The 19,369-nt window shown below is 36.7% G+C and overlaps 1 protein-coding gene across 4 annotated transcripts in view; it reads right to left on the reverse strand.

Moving 5' to 3' along the window:
• The window catches only part of LOC145668144 (beta-1,3-galactosyltransferase 1-like), a 236,704-nt gene that overhangs the window by 62,390 nt on the left and 154,945 nt on the right, over positions 1–19,369 (reverse strand). The window contains exon 1 of one of the 4 annotated variants that reach the window (XM_081735720.1): positions 2,050–2,403. The exons of 2 other annotated variants lie outside the window; for them this stretch is intronic. In XM_081735720.1, coding sequence (XP_081591846.1) covers positions 2,050–2,136 — 87 coding nt within the window. In that variant the 5' untranslated portion in view covers positions 2,137–2,403. Of the gene's footprint in view, positions 1–2,049; positions 2,404–19,369 lie in introns of those variants that run through there. One more of the 4 variants, XM_081735721.1, reaches the window with a different exon arrangement.

Raw genomic sequence — 19,369 nt, forward strand, 5'->3', positions numbered from 1 at the left:
CTTAGTTCTCTTTTAATTGAATTTTGAAGACACTATATTTCGTAGTAAAAATTACGATATATCTTAAAAGGGTTGAAGTAATGACTATACTACACATATCTTACGCATAAAATTGACTCCTAATGACTTAAAAAATTCTGATAATTTTATTGACGGCTTGTTATGTTCATTAGATGTGCTCGTACGAGGGATTTCTTTCATAGCCTCTGGGAAGTGAAAGCCTGAGTGAGCGAAGACAGAAGGGTAATACAGAGGGACATGGACGAGAGTTAATTAAAATACCTTAGGAAATGTTACGAGAATTTTCATCGTATGTAACTGCTTCCCTCACAGAGAGAGTAGCACAGTCACACAACGATATTGTAATGCCGGAATATATTATTTCTAGCTTATTAAGAGGTATGGTGTTTGAATAAATAATTTGCGTGCTTAGGCCTATCGTATTTTAGGCTAGCAAATTGGTATTAAGCCTAACGATATATTGACTTCTTTCATACGGAAATTCAATGACACTCTTAGAAAGGTTTTCTTAAAAAAAGGAGTTACCTTTCTGGGTACAGATACACTTTAGGAGGACTTTATTCTTTTGCGTATAAATAAAGCGTCCAGACACATGCCATACAAACTACTGTGCACTAAACAGAAACCAACCTGTACTAGGTGGTCACTAAAAACAAATGCTATCAAACCGAGTCGGTGCAAGGCGAAACTAGTGGGTCTACAATAGCAAAGAGCTACGTCTATAAGGAGCAGGCGCGTCATCGACGGTGGGTTTGCACATAAGTGAGGATTTTTGAAACACACTGTTTTCCTCATGCTATTATATGCTCTACCTGGCGAACACCTTTCTCCTTATGGATCATTACCTAACCCCTGCGTTCACATACAAATTCAATCCATCATGGCTTTTTTATGGACTATTACGTGCTTAGAAGTGTACTTTGAATTACGTGATTTTTTAAATACAACTATCAGGGATCCTAGAGGTAAAATCCACTATACATTTTGACCGTTAACATAAAACAAGATAGCACCGTAATTTTCCTTGATACTGCTCTTTCATGAGTTATTAGATTTTGCCATGAATTCTTCAAATATTAACAATCGCTATACCAAACTGAGTGCAATGCTATCCCACTGTAACTTCCTTGTGTTACGGGAAACACAGTAAAATAGCATATAAACGTATTAATATTGGGGGGAAAACTCGCTCCAGCTGTGCATCGGTAAGTAAGGCCGGTTTAAAAGGATATAGTAGAGAGTAAGGTAAGGAAAAGAAGAACAAAATAGGGTTGGGTTAATTTAGAGTTCGGAAACTTAGGATCATTTTGTTAAAATAAATAAAATATTATTTCTTAAATCTGCGTAAGAATACCAGCTGGAGCTGGCATTGTAAAGCTTTTTGAATTTATTATTTTTTATATATACATAAACTTTAGATTATAGGGAAATTACTTTTCGGTTTAAAATATTCATTCGGTACTTTAATGAAAAGAGAAGTTTCACTCATACATACAAAGGTATGTATATACCGTCAAGCTTTAATTGAAAGCAAAATTCTGTACTTGAATAAACGCTACTGTCTCTAGCTTTTATAAAGCAATGAAGGACTGCTCCTTTGTGCTTTCATATGTAAATTATATTTGCGTATACATAAATCTCAGCAGTTTTCCTACGTTAGAAAGCTCGGAAACAATACCAATTGCTTATCATAATTATTCACATCCTCATATATGATTAAAACAATTCATTTTAATCTACTCTTTATTAAATTCTAGACACATTAATTCATTTATATTTCATTAATCATTTTCATGCAAGTATTTGCTATTTTTTATTGATACGATATTATGATTCGTTCTTTATCATTCAAAGAAGAAAACGACCTTGGCCTACATTCACGATACTGATTTAATTTCCCTTTCATAGTGTTATCTTTATCGGTGCTACAAATCAAAGCAGTTGTGTGAATGAACAATTTTCAACCATCGATTAAAACCACCATAAAAGCTTTGCATTGTTTCACTCGTAATGATTGATGATGTTCACACACTCAAAATATGCGATGAAGCGTACCGTAAGAAGATATAGTGGTATATGTGGATAATAAATTAAGAATATCAGCCAGCATTCCATCCATCTGATGTGACAAGACGAATCTTCTTCAGCATGTTTCTCCTTCACTCACTTATCACATCCGCAACAACACCAAACAACACACAATATCTTTGCACAACCGCACACTCTCTGCCTCTTTTTCTCTCTCACTCCCGGTTTGTTTTGATGCTCCGGGCAGATGTCCAATGAGCAATCTAAGTTGTAAAATGCGGAACTGGATACACTTCGAAAAGTTGACTTCTAGGATGGACGAAGTGATAATTTACAATAATTGAGCCACATGAGGCCGAGCATAAATTAGAACGGAGACATTATACTCCAACAGAGTCTATGAATAACAAGGATAATCTACTGTTTTTCATTTACACCATTTACAAATCGTATTCACTACGTAATATTGTAACAAATAGTAAGGAACGAACTGATTATTGTTAGCAAGTGAGAAAGCCGCTATTACGAAATAGGTGTAATAAACAGAGTGAATGAGCGTGTTCAGCACTGGACAGTAAACAGACATTAAAAGATCAGGTGATCAATAAAGAATTCTTCTTCAAATAATTCAAGCAGGAGGGACGCTGCTGTTGTTTATATTGCTGTATAGAGATTAAGGCGAGAATATAAATAATATTATTTTCGTGTCCAATAGAGAGGGGCTTCTCATTTTCGCACCGTGTGATGAGTTCTAGTTGCCAGTAATAAGTCCCAGGCCCTGTTCGTTCTTGTTGGTAATTGTCAATGCCGTTTGAATTGCCGCTGCCATAGCAACAGCTTGATAGATGGAGGCGGATGCTGGGAAACAGAGATGAGCCGACATGCCACGTTGGGTTACATATCTACTAAAGATGTCCCTGGGATGTCTCAGTATCCTATATATAAATTAGCGTGACAAGTTGATTTCAGTTTCCAATATTCAAAGTTGCTATCGAATATTAAGTGCAGTATATCCAAGTTACTGTAGATGTCCATGGGTTGTGAGATGTTTCTTGTAGAGTACTAAGGATGTCACTGCAAATGCCAAAGACAGGAAGTTTCAGTTGAAAAACGACTTTCCACCTTGTGCGAATATCCCAGGATTCAGCCAGATATATTGATGTGACTCTGTGTAGTTAAGCGCAGGGATAAAAATTCACGCTCCAATCGTAGGTTTACGATCAGTATGCTGTTTGGAAGTACCCGAGAATGGTACCAGAGTGTTGGGATTTAATGTAGTGTTTCCGGTGGTGCGAAGGCGTTTGAAAGAAATTATCAGTTGCTCAAGTTTGGGGAGTCTACAATGATTCTGCACTGCGCGGTATAACACAGTATTTGGGTCCTTAATATAGTTGATTTAGCAAAGTATGAATACTGACATGCTCGATAAAGAGAATGTAATTGTTTATGATAAGGGTATCTAGTGTGGAAGTGTATAGGAATTGTAGTTTCGGTAATAATAGTGAGGAGGTGCAGCCAGTGGCGGATACAGTGACGATCTCCCCCCCCCCCCAGAAGAGGAAACTCTTATTTTATATATATGTAAATAAAAACCATCCCAGAGTTTGAAGCTCTTAAAAGTAGCTCTAAGTAGCAGCATGACAACAAACCACCACCCCCAGAAGTCGGTCCTGGATACGCCCCTGGGTGCAGCTCATCCGTTAAAGGAGGATTTTCTTCCGCCATAAAATACAATTTCACAGGGAAAGGAACGATTCTAGCGTCTTCTACTGTTGGATTCAGACCTTTCCCTAAAGTTGTTGATGGAGAGAGTGTATGTGTTAAACAGTGTTGGACAGAAACTGAAACTTGAAGCATTCCTAGGGACGTTGAGAGGTAGCTATTGGTGAATTTGATGCAGATGTGACGCTGCATTAACTAATCATGGGTATGACGGATAGAAGATGTAAGTATTTGAAGGTGTGTTATGTGGGTGCAGGGTCGACCTTGGGTCAAGATGATTGAGCCATAGGGATGTTCTAGATACAGTTTAACTGCAAGTATTGTCGAGTTTGAAAAGTGTTTCAGATATCAAGAATAAGGTCCACATCTCATATAGCCTCACTGCTGAAAGGGACGGTAAACTCAAAATCAACTCAACTCAACTCAATATAAATATTGAGAAAGTAAGTCCAGCAAATAGCACTCCCAGAATTTGAAGTTTTGAGGAGCTGTGGTTAAAGAGTATAAAGGATGCAAGCTGGTAATGAGTTGCGAACACCCAAGGTGATTCCATTATAGTGATCATTCCGAGGGCGGTGGTAAATTCGGTATCCAGGAAGTCCTAAAGCGTCTCCAATATGAGCCCAAGTTTCTTATAGCAATATGATGGTCAGAGTTAAAAAAAAACAATTGCGATAAAAACATTTCCTTGCTGTAAATATTTTTACAGTTCCATTGAAGGTACGTACTATATGAGACTAGACATTCTTGTAGATGTTCAGTGAAGCGAATTATTTGTATTAGAAGCGCCTGTAGACTTAGTGCGGTGAATAACTGGGTATCAGGCTGGAGTTTAGGAGGTAATTGATGCAATCCTGTAAGGAAATCGCGTTTATTGACATGAAAAGTGCCTCGTTCTCGACTCCATCTATCAGAGACGAGCCAGTTGTAAGCGAGTTATCTCTTCTTAGAGCACAATCCGTATGGCGAAGGAAGTCACAGGGTGAACTAGGGATGGCTGTTCCTCTGAAGAAGAGTAATTGCTTAAAAATGGAGAAAACGAAAGTTTATGCGGCAATGGTTATATGGAGTCGTGTTCAGTGGAACGTCGTCGTTTTGGATGAACAACGTGACAAAGTTCATCCACGAACACTAGTTCTCTGTAGGAGAGAGATTGTTGTGGTCTGGGAGAGGAAAGGTAAGATACGTTGCTCGCGATCTTAGGAGAGGAAGGTATTTTATTACACTCTGGCATGGACTGCTGAGGAAGTGTGATTAATGGGGATTAAAAAGGTACGACTAAAGAGATAGGTGAGGAACGTTGCAGAGGGAGGTATGTGTTATTGTGCCTCGTTATATGACAGTTTTTCCAACAATATGAGTCCGTTTAATTTTTCATAACGTTTACTGGCGGGTTTCTGCCAATTGAGACAGCAGAGCAACTGAGTGTCGGGATCATGAGAGTTCCCGTATTTATAGATATTTTTTAGCGGCATGCCGTTTACGGTGACCTAAGAGGTAACATCCACCCCAATATTGTTTTACGGGGGAACACGTATGGTGATGTGCAATTTCACATAGCAAATAAAGTATTCCTCCGAGAGGCGTTCTGAAACAGAAATGAGAACGATAGTGATTAATTCTTCTGCCGCCGATGAATGTGGTGGGTGTGGTTATTGTTTCTCTATATTTTAAGTTTTGTCGAAGTTTGGCTTCTGTCATATCGATGTCCGCCCCCTTGATTGCTCCAACGGAATGTGTGGCATAAGTTAGAATGTAAGCCTTCCATCCACGCTGAGGATTAGGATTAGGAATTAGATTTCTGGGCTTTCGACAATTACACTATCACACAGCCCGTCATGTATCCGCGGAATTAGAAGAGGAAGCAAGGAAGCGGCCTGGGAACATTCTGTTAGGACCATCCCGGTATTTGCCTGATGTAAATTAGGAAAACCTAGGAAAGAGTCACTCATGCTGGCTTGCCAGAAATAGCTTCTACATTTTTTCGACCACGTGTCCCGATCGGGAACCGAAATCAGGACCATTCGCACCGAAGGCAAGAGAGTTAGCGAGTACGCTACGTGCCACCCACCCACCCATCCTCAGTGAACAGCATGATAGTGAGAAAATCTTTGGCCATCTACATCGACATGCAGAAATTTCCGGCTTTCTTCAAAAGAATTTTTCGTCCATTTATTTTCTTGTATGAAAATCCCAAATTTTAACGATTGTTCTAAGCGAATTTTTGTTGCCCTGAAAAGTTCAGCTTCTTTGGGTGACGTAGAATTAGAAAGTGTGAGATGTTCCTTTTTAATAAAGTAATAGGCATAAACATGTTGCCTAATTGCATCCTTTTGAAAACTATTTGTCCTTCGTTTCCATGTTTGTTTGTTTTTTTTCCTAGTGTTTCTAACTTTGAAGACTCGGATTGATTGCTTTTCTATTTCAAACTTTTCTTTCCAAACTTTTACAATAGTGCTTTTGTTTACTTTTGTAGCAGCAGCAGTTCTATCAAGTACTTTATTTGTAGAAGTAAGAGGCCCTTTATTATCCCTTTCTTGTTCGAAGTAATCTCGAACCGAACAAATAACTTCACTTGTTTGTCTTTTAATAGAAACACCTCCTCCGAAAGTGTTATTTCTTTGAGTATTTCCTTTGGTTTGTTTGCGGTGGAGAACCTCGTCCGATTCACTAGGCGTGTTTTAAAATGATTTCGTTACACCCACAAACATGCACACAAGAAATAGATACCATATATACAAATAGATAGAAGTTCCAACTACCATTATCGCATTTCTGATTGGCTTCTCTTTGTGACTTTAATAACTCCTGTGACGTTAGCCGTGTTTTAAAATGATTTCGTTACACCCACAAACATGCACACAAGAAATAGATACCATATATACAAGTAGATAGAAGTTTCAACTACCATTATCGCATTTCTGATTGACTTCTCTTTGTGACTTTAATAACTCCTGTGACGTACATTCCTCTCACAATGTAACTTCGCAAGTGTTTTTGAACTGTCAATTAGTTTCTTAATTTGATCTGTGTATAGCAGACAAACAAATACGCGAGTCTTGCACCAAGCGTGACGTCATTGACATTCTCATGATTTATAAGGTAATTCAAAAGCAGGAAACATTTTGAAATCTAATTTTAGCAATTTATCGTATTCTGATGGTCACTGTAAGTATTTATATACGTAGTATTTATATATCACGTGAAAAATCATAAACATGCCAGTGATTTTTTTAAAAAAAAAAATCAGAACTCTCTATGAGAAAACACATTTGATTTACAAGAACGAAAACAAAAGGAATTACAGTATATACAAACCATATTACGTTAATGCTCGTCCAACAAAGAAATATTTATTGAAACGTGCATAATCAGCTTCTACCATTTGAGTCACCCAACGTTAATGCTCGTCCAACAAAGAAATATTCATTGAAACGAGCATAATCAGCTTCTACCATTTGAGTCACCCAACATATTGTAGCTTGTATATTAGTCTGTCTGTCTGTTTCAAGACAACTTACGTAAAATTTATCCGATTTTAATGAAACTTCGTATACATTCCTAAAAACCTTCGCAAATACTTCTATCAACATATAGGAAATACATACTGCAAATTTGTATATGTACTGTACACAGTTCTTCAAAATTTCCGACCATCCACCTCTATTCGAAACGCCTTGCACTCTTATCTACAATTGGAACAATTGTGGACTTTCTTTTCAACTGAGATCTTAATTTAATGTCAAATTATTAACATTTCCTACGTACAGTTGTCAGAATATGGTCTTATAAATCAAGGGGAGAGTCCGAGATTAGTAAGCAAATCTAATATGTTTCGAAGAATCGGGCCCTTTTCAAAAATCCAGAGGAGATAAATTTCCCTTGTCCACCATATTACTTCCAAAATAGTTGGCAAAATAAGCGATAAATTTTTATTATAAGTGATAAGCTTTCTTGATGTGTGTGTGTGTGTGTGTCTGTATGCAGCTTTCCAGTGATTGTATATTTTCAATTTCCTTCTTTTCTATTTCATTTTAGACTTCCAAACTGTACTATGTATAACTGTCAAAAGTCTTCGTCCATTCGTCTGTCGACAGGTGTAAGCGCAAAAACGGCACGAGATATTGAGAGGGAGTTTTTTGTAATCGACTCAGTCCGAAAAATATGTTCCATTTCCTTCAATAACCTTCTATTCAAACCGGAAGTGATTCAAATTAGCAATTTCCGATTTCAACGTTTATTGCCATAGAACAAAAACGATAATAAATACCTAGAAGCAGTAAACAACATAAGACTTTACCAAAATCGGAAGTGGTTGAAATTTATTATTACTTTGAGTTTCAATACTGATTTCCGTGGAGCAAAAACTGTAAAAAATATCAAGATGTGGTTTCTTGTAATATGTTCAATATCCCAGGAATGGATTTCAACTTCTGCATTGAAGCCCTATTCAAACCGGAAGTGGTTCAAATTAATCATTTTCTGTTTCAATGTTTATCGCCACAGAACGAAAACAGTAATAGATAGCGAGAATTATATTTGCAAGCCATTGAGTGTCTCAAGAGAACATATCATTGCTTTCCGCAAGACTACCAAAATCGGTTCTAACACTTCCTATTTCCATACTGATCTCCAAGGAGCAAAGAAGTAAAATATATCGAGATTTTTTTTTTGCAATCTTTTTTTTTTTTTAATAAGAAGTCAGATGAACTGGTTGCTACTTATTCATTGTTTATTTTCAGTTTGCCTACCCTTTCAGAATACGTCGAGGCTGGCTATTACGTCTAAGTGATGATATTGGAGAGATGCACTTAGTTATTATATTGTCGAGCATACAGCCGACTTTTGTTATGGCGAATTGGAAAATCGATTCAGTTTCTCAAGAATAGGTTCCATCTTCTCCGCTGACCCTCTTTTCAAACCGGAAGTAGTTCAAATTAACGATTTCCAGTTTCAACGCTTATCGTCATAGAACAGAAACGGTAAGAGATAGCAAGAAGCGTTTTTTAAACGATTCAGTGTCGTAAGACAATATACTATTACTATCCGCAACACTCTACCAAAATCGGAAGTGGCTGAAAATTTTCTACAATTTCCGGTTTTAATACTAATTTGCATAGAGCAAAACGGTAAGAAATATTGAGATGTAGTGTTTTGAAATCAATTCAGTGTCTCAAGAATACGTTCCATCTCCTCCGATAACCCTCTATTCCAACCGAAATTGGTTCAAATTAATCATTTCCGGTTTCAACATTTCTCATCCTAGAACAGAAACTATAATAGGCAGCAACAAATTGTTTTCCACAACCAATACAGCGTCTCAAAGGTATATATAGTATATATCATCTCAACCCGCGGCACTCTAACGAAACCGGAAGTGGTTGAATTTATGTCTAGGCTATTATTTCCGGTTTCAATATTGGTAGCCCATAATTAGAACAAAATCTGTAAGCGGAATCGAGAAGCTGTCTTTTGCAATCGATTCAGCGTCCCAATAATAGGTTCCATCCCCTCCGTTATCCTATATTCAAAACGGAAGAGATTCAAATTAACGATTTAAGGTTTTCACCTTTATCGCCATAGAACAAGAACGGTAACGAATAGTAAGTAATGGCTTTTTAATATGTATATAGATTCAATATCTGAAAAACAGGTTCTATCTTTGATATTATTAATCAATTGTAATCAATAGTTATAGATGTAATAGTTCAAATTAATGTAATGACATTGCATAGTTCGGATGTCTACCGCAGTTTCATACCATGAAACAACCATGAAACAACTGAAAGGGTATTGTATACTAAGTATAATGTCTGAGTTTGACTACTGCGTTCTAAACGGACAAACTTTATTAACATCTTTTAAAAAACATTCTATACAACATCACCAAGAAAGTTGAATATACCACTGTTCAATTACCGAAATAAAATGTTTTCTGAAATATCTAAGAAGTCAGATGACCAAAAAGACAATTTCATCTACTTATATGTTGAAAAAAATAATAATAATACCTTGCTTGCCCTTGTTTAATGGACAAAGAAATCTTCTGTTGTTCTGTTATTCTACAGACAAATTCGTGATTCTCTTCATGGAAATAAAAGTATATTGTGTTCGCAAAGATATCTGCAAGATGACCCTGAAATCAACAAGATAATCGTCTGCCAATCCAGTGCACTGTACATCAACGCAAGGTAAGTTCGCCAGAAAATAATAACCTCCCTACTAAAGTGGAAGAAACAACTATTGTAACTATCGGTCTAGACATTTTGCTCACGTTTGAGATTAGGCGTTTCCACATCTAACTTGAACTTTGTTTTTATGCTTCAACTCGCTGACCTCCTCAACCTACATCTAAACACAGTAAGATCTGTTAATTTATCTGTATCTAGAACATCATGTACTGTACAATTGAAAATATGGGAAGTTATCTTTGTGATTCTATATAACAGATATCAGAAAAAGCTATTTCATTCGTATATAATGTTATAACATACTGGATAGACCCATCGCATTGTAATAATTCATCCTAAACTCAAATTCTGGCATCTTCTACAAAATAAATACAGTAGGGTCTAATATATTTCTGAATATAGGCACTAATAGGATTTTTCTTTTTCAAACATTGTCTTGCAACGGTACTATCTAAAGAAAACTTGTTTGAAATCATCTCACGCAAATAAAAACTACACCTATTAGGAATAATTTTCCGCCATCACATTTCAGGCAGAGAAGCGCGACGGATGGAGTACTTGAAACCTCATTCATAAATCACAACTGAAGTAGAACGTGTTGACGACAAAATTGAAACAACTGCACACAATAAGAATATCAGTGGCAGAACGAGACTGATAGAAGTGACGCTAGGAATTGCTGAGCCAAACTTTGGGGAGGGGGAGGGAACAACAAATATCATATAATTGAGTAAAATACAAGAAATTTGCAAAGAGCCTTATGAATTCAGAAAATTACAATATACAAAGAAAAAATTAATATTGCAATATGTTTCTGAAAATAATTTCTTGTACGAAATACACAGAAAATTGCGTTTGAAAATGTTATGTATATTTACAATTTGGCATTAATCATTCAATGTAAATGAATAGAGACAACAATAGCAATTTCCTCCGAAGTGCTTGAGCGTACTCACCCCCCCTCACCCCCCGCCAAATATCATTACTCCCAAAAGAAGTAGTAGAAGAAACCAAAACGGTTGTTGACAAAATCAAGATCATTTGTTTCGGAGATTAAATTTTATTGTATTTCATTCAGTTCCGGAGCTTTGTCATAATAATTTTTGACGTGGACTATTTTCAATGAAAAATTTATTCCCCCAAAATTCCCATGGATGCAACCTGTGATCTAAAACCCGTTTGTGGTTACCTATGAGTTAATTGTCAACATTTAATGTATTTATTCGTAAATACACCGCTCGTGACAAAGGCGAGAGCATAAGATGTGTGTAGCAACTGTATAGCCATAATGGAGTTGTTGGTTAAGTCAAGAGGAAAATGGAAGGATAGTATGAAATTGAATCTTAGTGAAGTGATTAATACGCGTTGTTTGACTGAACTGTTGGACATATTAGCTTTTGTTTTTGCGGTGATGCAACTGAGTGTTTTATAAGCGGTAATTCGTTGTAGACAACTTAGAGTGTAAATGTTCCGATGTGAATCGATCATCGAAGTTTCAGGTTTTTATATGTATCTAGAAACAAATCCAAAAATTTTGATTTACTATTACGATAATAGAAATTAATAATCTATTATCTTCAACGAATGTTATATTCATTTTAGAGCTCTGTTTTCGTTTTACTGATCACAAGGTGGAGGATTCATTTCTGTTTTTAATAACTTCGCATCGCTTTACGACCACAGTGGAGTTTCAAGATGCAATAAGGAAAGCACTAAAAAGTTGCAAGTGAATGGCTGCCAAGATGACTAAGAACAGTGTTATTTCTTATTATTGTTGATGTATGAGGAATTTTCTTTGTGTCAGAAACAGAGGAAGTTTAATCAATGACACTGCGTTCTAAATACAGTATCAATCTCTGTTCTACAATTAACTGATAAAGTACTTTTCCACGGGCCTTGATAGAACTTATTTATTTATTTATTTATGATTTCTGTTTCGGCCATTTTGCGGCCTCCTTTGTGCGTCGCCCATATTGGACTTGCGCAAGAAAATGACGTTCTTCCAAAACATTCCCCCAAATAGCCTAATAAGTATCTTGATATCACACCAGTAATTCAAAAGAAACATTTAATATTACAATTTCGTATTTCTTGCAATCTCCTTAGTACAATGAAATAGTTTCATTACTTCATAGAAACTTAGTCTTGCACTACTACAATTTATATTATTAAGTTTAATCATAAAAATCAAGTAAGTGTATCAGGAAGTCCTGGGCATTGTCAAGTGTGGTACTGAAAAGGGACTTGAGCTTATATGGTAGGCGTACGCTCTTCGGTGCAGGAGACCGGGGTTCGATTCCCGGTGCGAGTTCACGTGGTTCGGATCCCACATTAAGTTGTAGGTCTACATCTTATACAGTCTCGCTGTTGAAAGAGACTCAAATCCAATCCAATGAAAATTGACTTCAATAAATAAACAAATAATAGTAAATTCATAACAAAAATGCCACTATTCATGGATGTAGAGGGCTGAAACGAGTTACGGAAGAGGGGTGCAAGGGAAAATAAACTAGGGATACTCACTGGCGGATTTTAGCATGTGTTCCTGTTTCGCAGAAAGAAAAAAAATACTTTTTATATACGTTTGTGGAAAACCTGTACTGCACCAGAAGTACGCCGATATTTGTATTAGATGTTGAGATCAGCACATCGTAACGTGGAAGGAACAAGAAAATAGTAGCGGTGGAACATTTAAAATTTGTCCACGTCTATTTTCATAGTTATATACATTACACGGAAAGTATTTCGAACAGTTTTTCAACATCTCTTCTGCTTATTGCAAAGCAAAACTCAGTCATTGTACACACCCATGTTTCAGTAAATCAAGAAAAAAGCTGAAGATTGTTGGCTTCCAGTTTCGTGTGCAAGAATTTATGACCGACTTTGAACAAGCGGCAATAAACGCTACAAGAGAAAACATTCCAGCAAGCGACATTACGCGTTTGTTTGTTTCATTTTACCCAATCCATATGGAGGAAAGCAAAGGCTGATAATGATATGAGGAAATAGGTTAGAAGAGCAGATGCACTTCCACTCGCTCCTGACGATGCACCCGACACCCCAGAAGCACATGTTTTCCTAGACTATTTGGCGGACACCTATGTTGACCTGAATGCAACCTTCCACCCGTTAATACAGCAATATTTGAAAATTTACTTTTTTTCATATTGGATTGTTATTTGACTCCTTACGTTGTACCAATTATATTTTTATTAATGTTTCAGGGCAATAAGAAACAAGTTTGTAACAACAGCGAAAAAAGACACGAACAATGCCGAGGTTTAGCATTTCAAGTTTAATAGGAAGTAGACATAAATAATCCATATATATACAGATTCATTCTACTTTTGAAGCAAGCACTATCCGAGAATGCGGCTGCTGGAAGCGGGCAATTTAACTTTTCGGAGAAGATTGTGGAGACGTTTAGACGGTCGTACTTGGGTACTTAAGAGTAGGTTTAGATTTGGCGAGGTTTTCCATACTCTCATTGCATTCATTCGGATAGTTGGCATTACAATTTAAAAACAATAAAAAAAAAAAAAAAAAAAAAAGAGGCGATTTTACGAGTCTCACCTGTATACTAAATTTATTACGTAAGGTTCATGCCATTATTATTCATTGCATTTTTTTTTTTATTTAACATGTCTGTGTGTTTGTAATTCGTTTTTGTTGCAGTAAATCAAGATTACGCTTGTTCGACAAGGCTCTATTGCAAGCCGCACCTCTGGATTTATGTTGATGTTTTGTTCATTTCACCAAATATTTCTAATATTGAGGTCCTATCAAAACTTTGCATGCAATTCTGCGAAACAGGAATGGTTAAACTTGGCAACGTTGTATAGCTTGAAGGCATTCTGCGAAACAGGAGGTAACCGGATTTTAGGTAGCGAAGTTGCGTCCGTGAGATTTTTGAGGAGATAATGATTTTTCATTAATAATGTCATAATCGAACTTTTATTCTAACCATAATGGCGGGAGATGTAAAGGGATAGAGACTGATTAAGTTTAAAAATAGGGGCAGAAGCTACCAAGTAAAGTCTCCTATTTATTTAATTGCAAATTAGTGCAGAAACTCGTTATTTTGGTTGTCTCCTCTTCTATTTTGGGGGGAGCGAATGATAAATTTGGGGTGGAATGTGCCTGAGAACTTGAGGGATAGACACAGCTACAATAAATTTATTTTCTTGTACCTTGAAACTTGAAAGAAAAGTAGGGAAAGTACCCTTTATGCTTCACTGTATCTCCGCCGGCTATATTAGCACAATGTGAAAGGAAGATTTTATCTTCCTTTTTTTTTTTTTTACTCGGGTTTCAATGTTTTTCCTAGTCTTATGCTTTTGAATGATATTTAGTCCGAGACAATGTGTTCTTCCTTTCTAATACCTATAACCTATTACAATGGCTTTAAATTTCATGATCTGATACCATTCTCTTTCTTCCAACGTTTTCCGGAACAAAAAGAAGCCAATCTCAAGTCACGCGGTTGTTCTCCAGCAGACAGTAAAAATAATAATTTCAATACTTGATTTGTTACACTTCAAAGGATAAGTAGTTCTTTCAACCAGTCTTATCTGTAGCTGACGGTTGAACCTTCAACTAATAAGATACGTGGTTTACAAATTCGTATCTATGAATGCCCTGTCATTGCATTACAGCTATACAGTTTTTAATGTGTTCTTCAGCTTTGTGCGATGCTCTATGTTCCGTAACTGACACAAATTTATCGTCTTCAGACAGAGAATAAAAAGGAGAAGAAACAAATTAATTTGACTGATTAGATGAAGTTCTCCTTTTCTGCTTTTACTAGCCATGAGCGGATCCAGATGATTCGTTTAAGGGTCTTCACTACAGCGAAATTAAATTAACGCTAATTTTAGAGATTTTCTGTCATATCTCCAAAACAAATAAAAAATATTCGAAAAGCAGAAACGTAGTGAACTAGACAATACGATTTTGCATGTGATACCGTTATTACAACTCATCTATCTGCTTTCGATTTGCAACTGTAGATAGATTTAGCATTTTTTTGCGGGTTCTGTAAATAGCGGCATACCAAAAGCAAATAGGTAAATTATGGTAAAGGTATCACATGCAAAATCGTACTTTCTAGTTCACTACGTTTCTGCTTTTCGAATATTTCTATTTGTTTTGAAATTGCTTCCTGAACGATTAACTTATGCTTGAAATACAGAGTTTTACATTATATCAGAATAGTGTAAGTAGCACAATACTTTATATAAATAATCCTATGTAAAGGTGACTTGGGCGGGGGAGAGATTGCCCTTCCCGTGAATCCACCAGTACTGCTAGCTGTAAAAGAGATAAAATTGAATGTTGAGGTCTATGTGGAAATGTTCAATGTTTATTATTTGATTTTGGATTGGTTGGCACCCATTTTCAACACCCAAGCTATATTGTGCGACATCAATTTAAAGTTTAATGAGAATCCAAAAACATTTGAACGGCAATCAGGAGTCGAACAAGGGTCTCCCGCACAAAGAGGATCCCAAGACGAATATTTCCCAAGTCGTGTTAACACCCAGATTGTATACAGTCTCGTCTCGTCTCGATTTCATCTCTGTTTGACAACATCTACATAGCACTACCATATCATCCAAGTATAGGCCTCACCTTCATCAAAAAAAATAAATAAATAAATAAAATAAAAAATAAAAAAAAATTAAGATGCGGATCATAAGAAACACGTATATCCAGCAATTCAGCACTACTTAGGCTATCTTGTACTGTCTATAGTTCAAACAGGGACGTACGCAGAGGGTGGGTCCTGGGAGTCCGGGCCGCCCGAAATTTCGATTTTTGTGTAAATTTAGTGTAATTTTAGGGGCAATTTTAGGAATTTTAATATAAAATACCCTCATATTGACCTTGGACACCTCCCGAAATAAATACCTGTGTACGCTACTGAGTTCAAGCATGAGTCATAATTGTTGCTGAGGTATTGCAGTTGCTGGTTCTCTTAAGGCGAACCTGTTTGTGTTAGAATAAGGTTCTGTTCAAGTGCAGAAGTAATGTTCCCACTTTCAGCTCATTCCCTGCAATTAAGACTTGGAAAAATTAAGGACTAGCTGCATCTGACTTAAAGGCAGTGGTGCTATTCAATCGGTTTAAACCGGTTCGCTAGAACCAGTTGTTAAAATATTTCACAGAACCGTTTGTTATAGCCAGGCATAACAGTATTTTGCCCAATTATACCCAGGAACAGTAACTTAGAGTTTAACTATCTCTGTTTTAAAAAAATTCTAACAACTACGGGATTAAACATATCTCTCAGATCAAGATAGCCCTATAAGCGTTTATTTCTTAATGTCAAATACTCATAACATATCAAGAATAAGAACTGGAATCATATGCATAACCGGCGCCACAGTGGCTGCAGTGGCTGCAGTTGCACCCACATTAACTTCAATTTTCAGATTTCCTACAATAATCCTTTCTATTTTGTATATTTGTTTCCTATGTTTGGATATATTTAAGTGACTTCTTAAGTCTCTCATAAGTTACTTGCTATCATACCGTGTTTTTCTAGGTTTTTTTTTTTTTTTTTTTTTTAATAACACTTAGGGATTATTTTTCAAATCTTAAAGCTCAATAGTGCAGAGCGTTCTGACAACAATGTAAGGATGTGTTGTCCCATCCTAGCCTGCACCCACGTTACCAAAATCCTGGCGCCGCCCAGGCCCGTATCCAGGGGGGTCAAGGAGGGCCGGACCCCCCTAAATTTTGGCTGCCCCCCTAAAATTTTCACGATAGACTAGGAAATGAACTATAATATGGTTGCATCGGGCCCTCCTAACTTCAGTCGGGCCCCCCTACATTCTTGGGCTGGCTACAGGGCTGGCGCCGTCTATGATCATATGAGTGTAGTATAATGAGGGTTATTTATATTTGAAACACATACATACCATTATCAACAATTGTCGATTCATTGCTGGATAAAGGTCATTCCAATACTTTTTAACAACCATCACTCGTATCTCCACGATATTCGCAGTGCTACCTAATTTCGTGACACTACCTTGTATTAGGATGCTGTGTAGGTCTTTACTTGTCACTTGTGGTACCCAGTAAAAAATTTGCTTTTGTCTACCTTGCATTCATTGTTTTTTAAGAGAATTATATCTATCCATGTACTTTCTCTCTCTCTCTCTCTCTCTCTCTCTCTCTCTCTCTCTCTCTCTCTCTCTATATATATATATATATATATATATATATATATATATATATATATATATATATATATATATATATATATATATATATATATATATATATATATATAAACAGCTTACTAAAAAATTGGAATAATACTACTACTTGTCAAAATATACAATATAAAGCGTCACTTGAAATCCTAAGGCCTCTTTCACATTATCCGGCGTTTTGCCGTGGATGAAAAATATGCGAGCAGAGTTGCTGTGCAACTGAAGAAACAAAACTCAGTGACTCTTGTCGTGTTGTGGTGGTTGTAATGGACAGACGCAAAATGTGTTTTCTAATCGCCTTGTTAAGACACAGGCAGAAAAAAAAAACGTCAGAGACACATACGGGCCTGTTTGTTACCGAATGAGAGAACATGCCACATACATAAAAGATGTGCGCTTTTTATTAGAGAAGCGGTATTTTGGAAGACATTTTTCTATACTGTTTCCACAATTGATAAACTTGGGCAAAATAGCAGCCCGGTTCTGGATATTTAAAATACCGTTCCGGTATTCAACTGTTGTGACTGAGAAAATCAGGCTAAAGTCCTCTGGGGATAGTCAACCGTTGAGGTCTATCCGAGAATCTCAAGCCAACATTCAGCCACTGACCCGAAGACTGGTCTGCAGGCATTATTATTGTTATTACTAGCTGTTATGACCGTTCTTCGCACGGGTCAGATAAAATATCAATGTAAACAAACTGAACAATGAGAGAAGAATTAAGAAACATTTCTAAAATTAGATACATTTTGTGTGAATATATATCCAACAACGTACGTGTTTTGATTGGGAAGGCCGATGCGGGCTGAATTTGAACGTAAACAATATCGGGAGTATCAATATACATCTGAGCGACCTCGATAAATATGAATTCGATACAAATATTGGTCATTTTCTACTACTTTTACATGTCCCGGTAAACCCCCTGAGACCCCTCCCTGGTTCGAATTGTGAAAAAATCGCCTCTGGTCTTCAGCCGATACCGCAAAAACTATGAATGTGACACTAACATCTGTCATTTTCTACTACTTTTACATAGAAAGTAAACGCCTCTGTGATCCTCTGGTTCCAATTTTGAAAAAACAACGCCTCTGGCTCCCAGTCGACGGGGGCTGTATTTGGAAGTCAACGCCTTGGGAGAATCACCATTCATCTCAACGACAGCGAAAACTATTGATTTAACACTAATATTGGTCATTTTCGATTATTTTTACATGTCTCTCAATTCTCCAGCCCGGTGACTCCCGGCCCGCATACAATGGTGGCTGAATTTGAAAATCATCGCTAATGAAAGTATCACCATTTATCTCACACCGCGAAAACTGTGAATTTCACACTAATATCGGTCATTGTGGATTATTTTTTACATGTCTTGGTGATCTCCTGGCCCGAGTTCCTTAGCTGATGGAGACTGAATGTGAAAGTAAACGCTATCTTGAGTTTCACCATTGAGCTCAGTGACCCCGAAAGCTATGGATTTGACATTAATATCGGTCATTTTCGATTATTTTTACATGTCTCGAAATTCCTTCCCCCCCCCCCTTCTGGTGATCCCCGGCCCGCATACAAATGGTGGCTGAAGTCATCGCTAATGGTAGTATTACCATTGATCTCAGCGACCGCGAAAACTATGGATTTGACACTAATATCGGACATTTTCTACTACTTTTACATGTCCTGCTAAACGCCCCCTGAGACCTCCTGGTTCGAATTTTGAAAAAAACACGCATCGGTTTGGTCTGGAGCCTGGACCAAGGTACCCGTGACCAAATTTTGGTAACTTTCGGTCCACTCGTATGGTCCCTAGGCTGCACAAAGACAGACAGACACACAAACTCTTTATTTTATTTATATTAGATTATTATTATTATTATTATTATTATACTATTTCGGGTTTATTCTTTTGTTTTAAGCGTTCCGACTATTGATTCAAGTCTCTTTAAAGCACTGCTCTAGTCTCTGAATTCAGAGGACTATTCAATAAATTACAGCCAGATAATTATAAAATATATAAAGTACGGTATATTTATCAAATATCACATCATGAATTCTCCCTTGCTTTGCGTAGCAAAATAGTACATAAATATATAGCAAAAGACTGTATTGCTGGAATATTTGATAGTGTATATTTCAATTTTGGGTCACCACAAATTTATAGAAGGTCATTTGTCCAGTGCTACACGG

The sequence above is a fragment of the Thermobia domestica genome, chromosome 13 (assembly GCF_964235325.1).
Source record: "Thermobia domestica chromosome 13, izTheDome1.hap1.1, whole genome shotgun sequence".
Classification (NCBI taxonomy): Eukaryota; Metazoa; Arthropoda; class Insecta; order Zygentoma; family Lepismatidae; genus Thermobia; species Thermobia domestica.